Source organism: Cygnus olor, chromosome 34 (assembly GCF_009769625.2).
Source record: "Cygnus olor isolate bCygOlo1 chromosome 34, bCygOlo1.pri.v2, whole genome shotgun sequence".
NCBI classification, from domain to species: domain Eukaryota; kingdom Metazoa; phylum Chordata; class Aves; order Anseriformes; family Anatidae; genus Cygnus; species Cygnus olor.
The window spans coordinates 681654-696361 of NC_054091.1; the positions used below are offsets into that span (position 1 = coordinate 681654).

General features: G+C 51.2%; 1 protein-coding gene across 1 annotated transcript; it reads right to left on the reverse strand.

Annotated features, from left to right (window-relative positions):
- Positions 1–4172: 4172 nt before the first annotated feature.
- LOC121062738 (olfactory receptor 1G1-like) lies at positions 4173–13868 on the reverse strand. The gene is made up of 3 exons (XM_040542906.1): positions 13485–13868; positions 12975–13214; positions 4173–4280 (listed from the first exon to the last, which is right to left on the reverse strand). The coding sequence occupies exons 1-3, from the start codon at positions 13866–13868 to the stop codon at positions 4173–4175; spliced, it is 732 nt and encodes a 243-aa protein (XP_040398840.1).
- Between the last annotated feature and the right edge of the window lie 840 nt (positions 13869–14708).

Consider the following 14708-nt stretch of genomic DNA (forward strand, 5'->3'; position numbering starts at 1 on the left):
TGGCTGCAGGATCTCTCACAGGTTTTGGGTGGTGTTGATTGAGACTTGGTAAGCATAGGCCAAGACCAAGCATGTTCCAGCAATTTGTGTCTCTTTGGAATTCCCAGGGTGATGACACACCTTTTTCAAGCATTTCAACAGTTTTTTAGGATTCTGCACTTGCTCAGAGGTGAAGTTCCAAAGCATTGGAGGTGAACACTGCTGTACGTGCCTGCCCATATCCTCCCACACTTCCTGCTACTCCTAATTCTCTTGCCTCGGGACAGATCCCTTAATGGCATTCTTAAGCACTTGTTTAAACAAAAGCCGAAACACATTCATCTGACATCACAACAGGAACATGCTGGTTTGACCATCCCAAGTATATTCAAATCTTTGCAGAGCTATTGTAACTAACCTGGAGGAGAAGGGGGAGGTGAAGGAGAAAGGGGGAGTGAAGAAGTGGTGCCCATTGTTGTTCCCTTCCCCCCACTGCCCTCCCCGATTGACTTCCTGAGGAGAAAAAGTCGAGTGTAATTCTTAATAGCTTCCTATATATGATTCACAAGGTATGGAGGTGATGGCAATGCCCAGTACAAGTACGAGATAGTCTCATGACCAATAATTTTATCCTATTGTAAGTCAGTGTTATCCAATACAGCAAAAGAATAACCTTAAACCCACACCCAGAAATGATAAAAAACATGACAGGGAACAGATACATTTAATAATGTGCTGTACACCACAATTCTGTAAACAAGCACAACAGGCCCAAGATCAAAAAAATCAACATTTTGATCAGCAACTCTTAAATTGATATAATGCTTATAACAATTTTCTTTTAACATGCTCTGTCATCTCAAACTTTGTGCCACATGCTAGGCACCAGAAAGACTGACATCGTTTAATCCGGCAGGCAGCTCAGAACTAAAGTGCTGTTCACCCCCTCCCCACACACAGTGGGATGGAGTAGAGAATTAGGAAGGGAAAAAAAAGTAAAGCTCATGGGTTGAGATAAAGACAGTTTAGTAGGACACAAAAGGAAGACAAAGAATAATAATGATAATTATAACAACATATTATTTTTATGGATTTATTTATTCTTATATACATTATTGTTTGTAGTAGTAGTAGTTGTACTGTTAACAACTTACATGGAGAAGGCTGAGGTACTAAACAAGTTCTTTGCCTCAGTCTTCACTGCCAGTCAGGCTTCCCAAGTCTCTGGTTTCCTTGAACCTGAAGATGGAGGCTGGGGGAGCAAAGTCCCACCAACTGTAAGTGAAGAGCAGGTTCAAGACCACCTGATGAAACTAAACATGTACAAGTCTATGAGGCATGATGACATGCATCCCAGGGTACTGAAAGAATTGGCTGATGTAGTTGCCAAGCCTCTCTCCATCATATTTGAAAAGTCCCGGCAATCAGGTGAAGTCCCTAGTGACTGGAAAAAGGAAAACATCACTTCCCTTTTGATTAAGGGTAGAAGGGAGGACCCATGGAACTACAGAATGGTGAGCCTCTCCTCTGTGCCTGTCAAGATCATGGAAAAGATCCTCCTGGAATCAATGTCAAGGCACTTGCAAGACAAAGAGGTGACCTCAGACAGCCAGCATGGCTTCACCAAAGGGTAAATTGTGCCTGACCGTGGCTTTCTAAAACGGAGTGATCACATCAGACAACAAAGGGAAGACTGACCAATATCATCTACTTGAATTTCTGTAAGACCTTTGACATGGTCTCACATGACATTGTGGTCTGCAAATTGAAGAGATACGCATTTGATGGGTGGACAATTGAGTCGATAAGGAGTTGGCTTGAAGGTCACACCCAGAGAGCGGTGGTCAACGGATCTATGTCCAAGTGGAGGCTGGTGATGAGTGGTATACCTCAGGGGTCTGCCCTTGGACCGGTACAATTTAATATCTTTATCAGTGACATATACAGTGGGGTGGAGGGCACTCTCAGCAAGTTTGCAGATGACACCAAGCTGAGTGGTGTAGTTGATGCAACAGAGGAAGGGATGCCATCCAAAAGGTCCTGGACAAGCTTGAAATGTGGGCCCCTGTGAACCTAAGGAGGTTCAACAAGTCCAAGTGCAAGGTGCTGCACCTGGGCTGGGGAAATCCCAGACATGAGGATAGGCTGGGAGAAGAACTCATTGAGAGCAGCCCTGCAGAGAAGGATTTGGGGGTTCTGCTGGTTGAAAAGCTCAAAATGAGCCAGCAGTGCGTGCTTGTAGCCCAGAAGGCCAACTGTATCCTGGGCTGCATCAAGAGAGGAGTGGGCAGCAGGTGGAGGCAGGTGATTGCCCCCCTCTACTCTGCCCTTGTGAGGCCCCACTTGGAGTCCTGCATCCAGGTCTGGAGCCCCAGCACAAGAAGGATGTGGATCTGTTAGAACAGGTACAGAGGAGGGACACAAAGATGATCAAGGGGCTGGAGCACCTCTCCTATGAAGAAAGGCTGAGAGAGCTGGGGCTGTTCAGCCTGGAGAAGAGAAGGCTCCTGGGTGACCTCATCGCAGCCTTTCAGTACTTAAAGGGGGCTTATAAAAAAGATGGAGAGTGACTCTTTGCTCAAGGACCTCATAATCCCTGCCCTGCCCCAAGGGGACAAACAGCTGAAGTTAGGGGTAGGAGTGGGGTTGAAGATGAGATGTGCTGTGTGTGTGGTGGAGGGCTTTGGGGGTTAGGTGTTCAATTTAACGTTCAGAGATTAGAGGTCGACTTCTTGGGCTAATGGAATGGCAAGGGCTTTGAGGGAGGGATTGGTGTTCTGCTCAAGATGCCTGCTCAAGGTGTAGGATAAGGGCAAGCTTCGTGGGTTAGAGTTTTGTTTAGTTCTCGGTTGAGGGCTAGGGTTAAGGCTGGCATTTTAATTCTTAACTAGGCATAATCATCCTTCTGCTCGTGCTTCTAGTAGAAAATGGGTTTGACATCTGCCTTTTCTGAGTCCCAAGGAATGTCATTGATCAATTTATCCTTTCCCAGCTCTTTGAGACAAGTCTTATGACTACATCAGCAGCTCAACCAGCACCTTTCCCACCCTTCCCACATCACCTCTATTCAACCTGAGGATTGACCAGGAGAATGATGAAGGTTTGGGAAAGGGCTTGGTTAAAATCTCTGAGGAGGGCTGTGTTGTGGTTTAACCCGGCTGGCAGCTAAGCACCACACAGCCATTCGCTCCCCCTCCTCCCTCCCTCTCTGGGATAGGGGAGAGAATCAGGAAAATGAAGCCTGTGGGTTGAGATAGAGACAGTTTATTAGGACAGAAAAGAAAGGAAAATAATAATAATTATAATAATACTGATAATAATGTATACAAAACAAATGATGGACAATGCAATTGCTTACCACCCACTGACCGATGCCCAGCCTATCTCTGAGCAGCCAGCCCCCCCACCCCGGCTAGCCACCCCTATATATTGTTCAGCATGATGTCAGATGGTATGGAATACTCCTTTGGCCAGTTTGGGTCAGCTGTCCTGGGTCTGTCCCCTCCCAGCTCCTGCTACACCCCCAGCCTGCCCGCTGGCAGGACAGAGCGAGAAGCTGAAAAGTCCTTGGCTTGGTGTAAGCACTGCTCTGCAACAATTAAAACATCAGTGTGATATCAACATTATTCTCATCCTAAATCCCAAACACAGCACTATAGCAGCAACTAGGAGATAAAATTTACTCTATCCTAGCCAAAACCAGGACAGGCTGTTAAGGGCTTCACACTGACAATGATGGCAGTATCATAGAAAACAGTGACACTAGTGAGGAGAGAGGAGCAGGTGGATAAGGCCTTGGGCATGCCAACACAGGATGCACACACATGAAAACCACATGAGAAGGAAGAGGAAAATTTCATCCAAAATGCAGATTATGAAGGCAAAGACCATGAGAATCACCGTGGCACTGCAGGAGCAAGGGGAAAAATCACAGATGAAAAATCACCCCCTTCCAGCAAGGGGAAAAATCACAGAAGGGGTCTACAATATTTGGACCACAGAACTGTAGCTGGGAAAAGAATTAAATGGTTTCTGTGCATGAGAGAAATCCCTTGTGTTAAGGTACAGCTGCCTTCTGGAGTCAGACCTTCCCCCTTCTGGAAGTCAGACCTTCCACTTTCAAGCCTTGCAGAGAACAGGGATGGCATACAGCCCAGGGCTGACTGTAGGACATGGCTCCCAGCAGGAAGCACTCAATTCATGCAGAAGGTGCAGCTGATAGTGCTCCCACCTCTTTGAGCAAAGGAGGTGCTGTCCCCAGTCAGGAAGCTGGCCAGCGTCTGGCGCAGGGTGGTGGAGGTCTGCAAGGAGAACAAATCTCCCCCAGGAAGAAGGTCACGGGCATCTGCAGGTGTTTGCTTGTAGGCACCAGCACAATGATGAGGGTGTTCCACATCCCAGTCACCGTGCTGGTCATGTGAAAGATGAGGAATATACTTATCTAAGGGTTGAAGACCTTTCATATTCACAGTAGGGGAAAGTCAATCAGTGCTGTCTTATTGTCCCATTTGCCTTTCTTCATGGAATACGTTTTAGAACATTCTGGTCTCCTCTCTCTTGTTGGGACACGAATCACCAAGATGTTTCTTCTCAGTTTGTAAAAGAAATAGTGAACAAAGAGGTGAAATTATCTCTGCCTGTCATGGCTGAGGTGTCTTCCCACACTGTGGAAAAGGAATAGGGTTTTAAGGGAGGGTGTCATTTGTACTCCTGGTAGACATCCTCACTCTAATAGCAGAAATTACACTTCTAAAATCCATCTCCCCTTTGTTCAGAGAGGAGCAGTTGGTGATGACTTCAGTCTGCCTCAAACACCACACCCCAGGAGAGACCCTGCTGCCTTCAGGAGTTGTCAGCTCTGAGGCCCTGGGGACACCTCAAGGGAGCCCAATGGCACAGAGCAAGCGATGCCATGGTCAGGTGCTGTGCTGCTGAGCTGGGCCGGGCTCCTGGGCCCAACGGGAGCTCCTGACAAGCGGGCAGCGCTGCAGATAGACAGCTCTGCCCAGGAGCAGCTCCCCTGCACAGCGTAGCAGGGCTCTGACTGCAGGTGGCACGGGGAGAGGAGAGAAGGAGAGAGGGCTTGGAGGCAGCGAGGAGTGCAACAACAGAGGGCAGCGTGTGGCAGGACAGATCTGCAGACTCTTGAGACAGTGAGTCTCTGGTAGCAGGGTGATGCAGATGGGGTTGCCAGAGGGGTCTTCTACAGCTGGCACATCTGATGGGTGATAGCATCTGTCAGGATGGTTCTCTCTGTTTCTCCAGCGAGGAGTAGAAGATGCTTAGGGAATGGCATTTTTAAGGGGACATTTCAAAAAGAAGACTGAGGTTTGGTTTATCTGAAGGAAAAAGCTTTTTTGGATTCTGTTCTTTCAGATTCCTGCAGTGGAGGGGAATCTTACTGAATCTGAGCACATAGACTGTGTGATGGTGTCTGTGAGCATGGACAGGGAGGAGACTGGTGGACACAGAACCAGCTCCCAGCAGGGACATGGGCAGGCAGCAGGGACATGGGCAGGCGGTGAGAGGGAGCAGCTGCCAGAAATGCTGTGTGAGGGAGGGCTCAGGCACCTCCCTGCCATCCCCGGCAGGGCAGGCCCCTTCCCTGGGACACCCCCTGCTCTCCTCTCCCCCCAGCAGAGCCTCTGCCCTCAAGCCCCCGGTGTCCCCAGCAGGAGCTGCCTCCTCTGCAGACAGAGCTGCAGCAGAGGAGGGTCTGCTGAGTGTCCGTCTGTCCCTCCCTGGCCTTGCCTCCCCTGGCAGCAGCACGCTGGCATTCCTCCTGGCTTCTCCACCTGGCCGTGCTGCTGCTGTTCTTGTTTCCAGGCTGGCTGGGGATGGGGGTTTCACATGGACATGGAGTGAGCCCTCGGTGTGCTTGGGGGAAGGGGAGTACGAGGACAGTGTGAGGCATCTGGATCCACCTATGGTCTTTACCACTTGCTGTAGGGTGGGACTGACATCTTCCTTACCCACAGCAGAGTCCTATGCTCGCAGGGATACCCTAAGGCAGCATCAAGCAGAGCACATGAAAGGCACTGCTAAATGTCTGCCTGGAAGTATCCAAGAGCTTTGAGGGGCTTAAAATGAGAAGTGGAACTTGTTTTTCTCAGATAACACTGTGGTAAATTATCACTGTATTTCTGTTCCTTGGGTTGGACCCCATGAACCAAACAGGCAAATGTCCAACAGCAGCTCTGTGAGCGAGTTCCTCCTCCTGGCATTTGCAGACACACGGGAGCTGCAGCTCCTGCACTTCGGGCTCTTCCTGGGCATCTACCTGGCTGCCCTCCTGGGCAACGGCCTCATCCTCACCGCCGCAGCCTGCGACCACCGCCTCCACACCCCCATGTACTTCTTCCTCCTCAACCTCGCCCTGATTGACCTGGGCTGCATCTCCACCACTCTCCCCAAAGCCATGGCCAATGCCCTCTGGGACACCGGGGCCATCTCCTTTTGGGGATGTGTTTTTCACTGCAACAGCAGAGTATTCTTTTCTCACCATCATGGCCTAAGACCGCTACATTCAGGTGCCTACGTTACAGAAGTTGGGTCACTTGTCTTTACCATTTTTTTGGCCTTTGGTTGTTTTGTTTTCATTGTGGTGTCCTATGTGCAGATCTGCAGATCAGCAGTCCATGCTGAGGATGCCCTCTGAGCAGGGCGAGCACAAAGCCTTTTCCACGTGCCTCCCTCACCTGGCTGTGGTCTCCCTCTTTCTCAGCACTGCTATATTTGCATACCTGAACCCTCCCCCTACATCTCTTCCCCAGCCCTGGACATGGTGATTGCATTTCTGTACTCGGTGGTGCCTCCAGCACTGAACCCCCTCATCTACAGCATGAGGAGCAAGGAAGTCAAGGATGTCTTGATGAAACTTATGCCTAGGTGTGTTTAAGAATCAATGAATTGCCCGTCTGCTTTTGCATGTAACACATAATGTCAATTATAACAGAAAAACAAATCTGTAAATTTTTGTTGCTGTTGATGTTAACTAATATTACGGGATGTTCTTAGTTATACTTTAGCCCATGTTGCCCAGTAAAATATCTTTATTTGTCCCTTTTATATTTCTGTCTGTGTTGTGTTTACAGCTCAGAGATTCTGTACACGAGGAGCCAGGCTCTCTGTGAACATAAAGGAGCCTGCATTGCCTTCTTTGACTGACATCCTTCCTCTGAGACCTGGTCTGGCTCTGCAGGGGCAGTGCCATGTGCAGGGGTGAAGAGGAAAAGAGTCCCATCCCAACAGCATGGCCAGGGAGCACCAGCGCTTGGTGCATGCAGAGCTGCTCTCTTGCCACTGCCACCCTCTCCTGCTAAGCCCTGCTGGTGGAGTCAGGCCCGGCTGCTCCTGTAGCTTGGTGCCAGTGCTGCTGTGGGGCTGTGCTGGGACTGCAGGCAGGGACAGGCAGTGGGCACGGCAGTGGCACAGCTGGCCTCCACTGCAGCACTTCCCTCCAAAGAGGGGATCCCCTCTGGGCACTGCCTGAAGGCTGAGGCCTTCCTGCAAAGTTGCTGTCAAGAACAAGCCCAAGGAAGAAACTCCAAAGAGGCTCCGTGCTTTACTGTTTTCCACATGGGCTTGGTGTGATGAGAACAGAGTCCCGGCATTGACTTTTAGTGATCTGTGGCTGGTTCGGAGGTTCTCTGCTGGTGGCCAGTACCCACGGAGACAGTGAATGGTCCCCAATTCCCAGAGCCCCAGTTCCTGGCATTCTACAGCGCTGATGGGCTGATGGCAGGTTAATGTTTTTTGCAGAGGGAATCAGGAGCTGCCAGCAGAGTCCAGGGGATCGGCCGGGGCAGCAGGAGTCCACGAGACAGCAGTGAATATAGCCCACAGAGCGTGAGCCTGTGGAAGGTGGACTGACCAGAGCTCAAGTGCTCAATCTGGTGTGAGCAGGCTGAGTAGAGCTCTGCAGCCCCAGGGCATGCAGCAGCCTCAGCAAAGGAGTCTGGTGAGCGATTCCTTGCAGCCCTGGGGCAATGGCAGTGACCCCATGAACTGGGTCTGCCACCCAGCACGGCCCTGCAGAGTGCCCCTGTGCCCTGGGTACCACAATCCCCTTGCTCTGCAGAGCAGCACTGCCAGCTGGGGCTGGGGCTGGGGCTGGGAGGGCGTTTCCCCTGAGTGTCTTCTGGGCTAGCTTCAGGCACATGGCTTCTGGATGTGAGCGTGATCTTTGCTGTGTGGAAGGAGCTGAGAGACCGCCAACAGGCACGGGGCTTGAACATTGCCTGCAAGGTCCCTCCTGCCCTAGCACCTCCCAGGACTGGCACGGAACTGGCTCCCATGCATCAGAGGGTATGGGAGTCCAGCAGCAGTGCCATGGGCTTGAAGGGTTGCAACCAGCTCATATCTACTGGGCAAGATTCTGGCCCCAAAATGGGGTGTTTTGTAGGTATGGTATTATGAGGTAAGTGTTGCCTCAGAAATTCCTGATCTGTTCCTAAGGCAATGTTTCTAAAGCGGATTGTGAGTTGAGCTCTTTCTGAAGCAGCTGACACTTCATCCCTTGACTCCTGGCTGGGATCACTGCCTTTACGCTCACATCTGCCAGGGTCCATGATAGCCCAGCAGAAGGCACCTGCTTTGCAAACAGTTTGTGAGATCCACTCTTCCTAAGTATTGGGTAGGCCCCATAGGGGGAGAGGTCTTGTATAGGGGTTGTCATGTCAGAGGTGTTAGCTTTTGCCTTAAGTTATCCTTCAGGACTGCTTTCTATTTCCAAACAGAGGGGGACGCCGACTCCAAGATGCCTGGGGGAAACTGAAGCATACATGAGGACCTGGGAAAAGTTACTCTGGAAACACAGGAGCCATTCTGGAACCAAAACTGGTAGGCAGGACACTCACTTTTGTGGTGTTGCAGAGCTGCTGGGCACATTCTGCAGGGTGCTCCATGCTGGCTTAGGAGCTGCTTCTTTCTCAGGAACAGAGTAGCCAACAGAGGTGAGACAGATACTCTGAGATCATGAATGTCATGAGAATCCTACTCCCAAAAAGATAACTGATATGGGGAGGTCAGGAGAAGGCTGGAAAGGAGAGATGTGAGATTTGGGGTAGGGAAGAGGAGCTTGGCCAGCAGAAATTAATGATTTTGAAAAGGTAAGAGGGTTCAGGTAATGTAGATCCTGCTGTAAAACAGTCTCAAAACAGTCATGTGAAGCCCTTCCCCTATTTTAACGTGTAATCTTTATCCCTAAACCTAAGTGCTACTGCAGACCCTGACAGGAATCCACTACTGTAAAGCCTAACCTCATACTATCCCTTGAAGCAAAACTCGACCCAAAGCACCCTTCCCTTACCTTTACTCTCTTGCTCATCCTGATCCCTGCCATTAACACTAGCATTAAAATGCTCTATTTAACCCTAGAGTTCTTGGCAGAAAAACCCTAAACAAAACCCTAAAGCAAAGAGCTTTCACAAAACCTAACCACAGACCTGACAAGCAAAGCAGAACACCAAATCCTCCTATTCAATATTTTCTTTATCTAAAATCCAGAAAGCTGAGCCCTAATCCCATACAGGAATAATTAACATCCTAAGCCCCTGTTCCTGTGCATTAACCTCCTCACATTCAGCACCTCTCCTAAGCCTTAACTTTAGGCCCTTGACCCCTTGGGGCAGGGCAGGAACCGTGAGGTTGCTGTGCAGTCACATGGCATTCAAAGATGAATGTGAGGGGCCATGGATCTGATCAGCTCGTCAAACACAAGGAGGAGATGGGTGGGAATGCTCTGATGAGCTCAGCTCTGCCTCAGGATCTCCTGCCCCAGCAGGAGGAATGTGACTGGGGCAGTGACTGTGAGGTCACTTCTGTCTCTGCAGTTGATAGGGCAGCAGCAGGAACGTGTCACGGAAAGGGACTGTGAGGTCGCTTCTGTCTGAAGTAGCTGACAGGTCACACTTGACTTCTCCCTGGGATCTGCACTGTTCGGCTGATATCTGCCCTGGTAGGCCAGCAGAAGGCACCTGGTTGGCATGCTGTGGGATACCCTCTGCCTACATACCCAGGAGGACCCAGACAGAAAGAAGGCCCGCATATGGGTTGTCCTGTCCCTTCTGCTTGAGTCCATGACTGGACAGCAAGAGGCACGTGGCTTGGGTGTGTCCTTGAAGTCACATTTCATGGTTATGCTTTCAATAAAATCATTAGGCCTCCAGAGGCTCTGGTGCCTTTAAAGTAATTCCCTGGAATGGAAGCTGTGTGAAAGGACCTGCAGGAGACCAGAGCCCATTGGTGGATCAGGTGGAGACAGACGGAGTTCCCAGGGCACATCCACTGCCAGCAGTGGTCTTTGACCCTGCAACTGCAGCCCAACCCAGCACATGAAACCCCTTCAAAGACAAATCCCTTCTTCAGTAGGTTCTTGGGGTTGATCTGAAGTTGAAATGGCCACTGGGATTCCAAGATACTCTCCCTTGTTCCTAGTAGACACCTAAACATCCATTTACCATCCTGGGTCAACTCTGGAAAACTCAGGCTGAAAGACTCAAGAGCAGGACACTTCAAATGGCTAAGGCACAACCCATCAGTTTGCCCCACTTTGGGAAATCCTCCCTTTCAAACTGGGAATATGAAAGTGAAAAATGTGAAATGACCTATCAGGTCAATGCACAGAGTAAGGGAAAGTCATACGTAGTGTGCTGGAAAAGGCAAAAAGCATTACATTGTGCCTAAGACTAATCAAGGAGACCTAATCCAGTTCATCTAAGATAAAGCAGAGTGAAGGACGTTATGTCCTAACACGAAGAAGGATGTAAATCACTGGAGAAGGAACTGTCTTTCTATGCCACCACCAATATGGATTACAGAAGTACTACAACACCTAAAGGCAACACATCTCACCCTGGCTCTGTCATCCTGTGGGGCAGGGGAGACGGAGCTGACAGCCAAGGGACGCATTTGGGTGTGGAAGTTGGGGCCCAGCAGAGACAAGGTCAGGAAGTTTCCTGGCAATGTCCCTGACCTGGACCCCAGGTAGGCAACAGACTTCCCTATGGTTAGGGTCTGGCGGACATATGTGGCTCCCCGTTCCCCTTAGAAGGCTTTGCCCTCTCCCTGCGCACCACAGGGAAGAGTCTGGCCCTGGACAATCCATGACTGCCTTGCAGGTCCTGGCAGGCTGCGGTGAGGGCACGAATGCCCTGGGCCCCCTTCCTGCTCTGCCCAGGACAGCAAGGGCCCAGAGCAGCCTCCTCTCCCCTGCTCCTGCAGCTCTGGGCTCCTTTCACACAGCCCTGGCTCTGCAGCACCAAGCCCTGCTGGGAGCCCTCCCCTGCGTGCTCCCAACACTCCCTGACGCTGCTGTTGCCCTCTGCCGCACACTGCCCAGCCCAGCCCCTGCCCACCTCTCCCCACCTCCCTGCCCTCTCCCCAGCCCAGCCCAGCCCAGCAGCCCAGGCTGGGCTGGCCCCAGGGCACTGCCCACCGCAGGCTGCTGCAGGGCTCTGGGCACGGCCACCACAGCCCCACCCCCTCGCCAGGCACCGCAGCTGCTGGGACAAAGGCCCCTCCGGGCCTCCTCAGCAGCCCCTGGGCTGGGGCCAGCCACGGCTTAGGAAATGGAGGTCCGTGAAGCTGCAGGAGCCCTGGTCTCTTGCCTGGGAGATCCCCAGCACAGAGTGCCTGTGCCCCACAGGTCCAGCCCCGCTCCCCAAGCCAGTACAGGAGACCTGGCTCAGCACCAGGCAGTGCTTGGCAGGACCATGGGGTGTCTCTAAGGGCACAAAGGGCAGGCAAGTGCAGTACCAGAGGTGGCACACAAGATTTCAAATACGGTCTCTTCTATTATTTTTCAGTCTTATGTGCCTTTGCCTACTCGCTCTTCACAACCTCTCCTGGCATTGCAGAGCCCTCCTTAGACCAAGGAGTCTACAGATTCGCCTTTTCCTTTACCAGACTCTTTGGGTGGTCACTCATTTTATGAGGTTCTAATCACTACCCATTGAGCACGTTGTCCCTGCAGATCCCCTGACATCTCCTGGCAGATCCAGACTCCTCTCCAGACTGGCGTCGACCATCATACCCAAAGCAGGTGCACATTCCCATACAGATGAGTCCAAGACCAGTTGTTTTGTGATTTGGTAAGTGCCGTCATAAAGGGAGATCTTGGTCCAGCCCTGGTCTCCTCACAGACCACCCTGTGAACCTAATGAACCTAAGGACAGGAAGCCTGTGTCCTTCACTCCATGAAGAACCCCAGAAAACAAAAGAGCAGGGAGAAACCCCTTGGCTGTATTCCTGACAGCAGCTTTGGAAGAGGCAACCAGGCTTCAGGGTTTGCCCTGAGCAGTCCTTTTTGTTTCTGTGGTGGTATCAGGGAAGTCAGCTGTGACCCAGGGCTGCACAGTGCCTGCTGCTGCCTGCAGCCACGTGGACACCTCTGTAGAGACAGCAAGACTGTAATCAGGGCACACGAGACCTCAGGGCTTACCCAAATACAAGAACAGAAGAAAACAATTAGGAAGCAAAAAGAAAGCAGCAGTGAAAAGGCCAAGTCCTGCTGCTGGCCATGGCCATGGCTCCAGGGAAGCAGCAGCCCCGACCCAAAGGCAGCAGAGAGGCAGAGCCCAGCGGGCAGTGAGGGGCAGTCCCGAGGGCCACTGGGGCTGCTCCTCCATGTGGCAGCTGGGCTCTTGGTCCTGAGCCCCTCCTGTGTTCTGGGGCTGCTCCCCCAGCTCTAGAGAAGGTGTGAACAGATTGGACCTTAGACCAGTGAGGTTCTGATGGCATCTTTATTGTCTTTATCTGCATAGGAAGCCTGGTTGTGTAGGTACAGAAGATGATGAGCTTAGAATAAATTAATGAATTTACAGGCAGAACACTAAGAAAAACAGGATTAAAGTCAAAATCATTCAGTTGAGAAAATAATTTAAAAAAAAAAAAAAAGAAAAATATTGACAAAACATTTTCTGAGATACTGTGGGAATCCTTTAAGGAATGTATGGACATTATTGATATGGAAAATTTTCAAAGAGTTTCCTCACTGTACCCTTCAGCTCCTGGTTCCTCATGCTGTAGATGAGGGGGTTCACTGCTGGATGCACCACTGAGTACAGAAATGACACCACCAGGTCCAGGGATCGGGAGGAGATGCTGGTGGGCTTTAGATGGGCAAACATGATTGTGCTGAGAAAGAGGGAGACCACGTCCAGGTGAGGGAGGCACGTGGAAACGGCTTTGTGCTGGCCCTGCACAGAGGGCATCCTGAGCACCAACCTGAAGATCTGCACATAGGACACCACAATGAAAACAAAACAAAAGAATACACAAAGGCTAAAACCAATAACCGCATGTTCCCTGTGGTAGTCTGGGTCTGAGCAGGAAAGCTTGAGGATGTGGGGGATTTCACAGAAGAACTGCTCCACAGCATTGCCTTGGCAGAGGGGCAGGGAAAATATATTGGCCGTGTGCAGGACAGCATTGAGAAAGCCACTGCCCCAGGCAGCTGCTGCCATCTGGGCACAAGCTCTGCTGCCCAGGAGGGTCCCGTAGTGCAGGGGCTTGCAGATGGCAACGTAGCGGTCGTAGGCCATGACGGCGATGAGGGAATACTCTGCATCAAAGAACAAGACTAAAAAAAGGACTCGAGCTGCACATCCTTGATAGGAGATGTCCTTGGTGTCCCAGAGGGAATTGACCATGGCTTTGGGGAGAGTGGTGGAGATGCAGCCCAGGTCGATGAGGGTGAGGTTGAGGAGGAAGAAGTACATGGGGGTGTGGAGGCGGTGGTCGCAGGCTATGGCTGTGAGGATGAGGCCATTGCCCAGGAGGGCAGCCGGGTAGATGCCCAGGAAGAGCCCGAAGTGCAGGAGCTGCAGCTCCCGCGTGTCTGCGAATGCCAGGAGGAGGAACTCAGTGATGGAGCTGCTGTTGGACATTTGCTAGTTCTAGGCATGGGGTCCTGACCACAGAGGAAAAAGGCAGTAAGGAAGTACAACAGGATTATCTGATAAGCACTAATTCAGTTTTGGAATATTCGTCATATACGCTGCAGGTCCCTTTCTTGAGTTGTGACTGATGCTGCCTGAGGCTGTCCCTGGGAGCTGGATACTCTACTGTGGGCAATGTTGCAGTCAGTCCTCACCTATAATAATAAGGAAAGGGGAATGTGGTAATCACAGATAAAATTCACTCCTCATATCAGGTGATTATCCACATTGCCTTTCCAAATTCACCCAACTGCAGAGCAGGGCTGTCTGGATTTCTTTTCTGTATACTGTCATTCCTGCTGCACTCCAGGGGAAACCTTGTGGCTCCACAGGGACAAAAGGACTGTCCCTTTAGTGCAGAGTCTTCCTTCAGAGGGGACAGCCAGTCTGTTGATAAAGGCTGCTCTCTTCAGCTGGCATGTCTATGAGCTGCGGGATAATTACACTCACATGTTCACCTGAAAAGAACCAGGGCACTGCTGAATCCATGCTCAAAGTGCACATCTCCAGACCCTTCACCCTGTCCCCATACTCCCCTTCCCCCAAGCACACCGAGGGCTCACTCCATGTCCATGTGAAACCCCCATCCCCAGCCAGCCTGGAAACAAGAACAGCAGCAGCACGGCCAGGTGGAGAAGCCAGGAGGAATGCCAGTGTGCTGCTGCCAGGGGAGGCAAGGCCAGGGAGGGACAGATGGACACTCAGCAGACCCTCCTCTGCTGCAGCTCTGTCTGCAGAGGAGGCAGCTCCTGCTGGGGACACCGGGGGCTTGAGGGCAGAGGCTCTGCT

What these genes read in the sequence shown, in the direction of transcription:
- LOC121062738 (XM_040542906.1), bottom strand. Translation starts at nt 13,868, where the DNA reads ATGTCCAACAGCAGCTCCATCACTGAGTTCCTCCTCCTGGCATTCGCA. An exon ending in TTGCCATCTGCAAGCCCCTG is followed by an intron (nt 13,215 to 13,484) that starts CACTACGGGACC and finishes TCCTATGTGCAG; the next exon opens with ATCTTCAGGTTGGTGCTCAG. An exon ending in ACCAGGAGCTGAAGGGTACA is followed by an intron (nt 4,281 to 12,974) that starts GTGAGGAAACTC and finishes TTCTCCTTGCAG; the next exon opens with ACCTCCACCACCCTGCGCCA.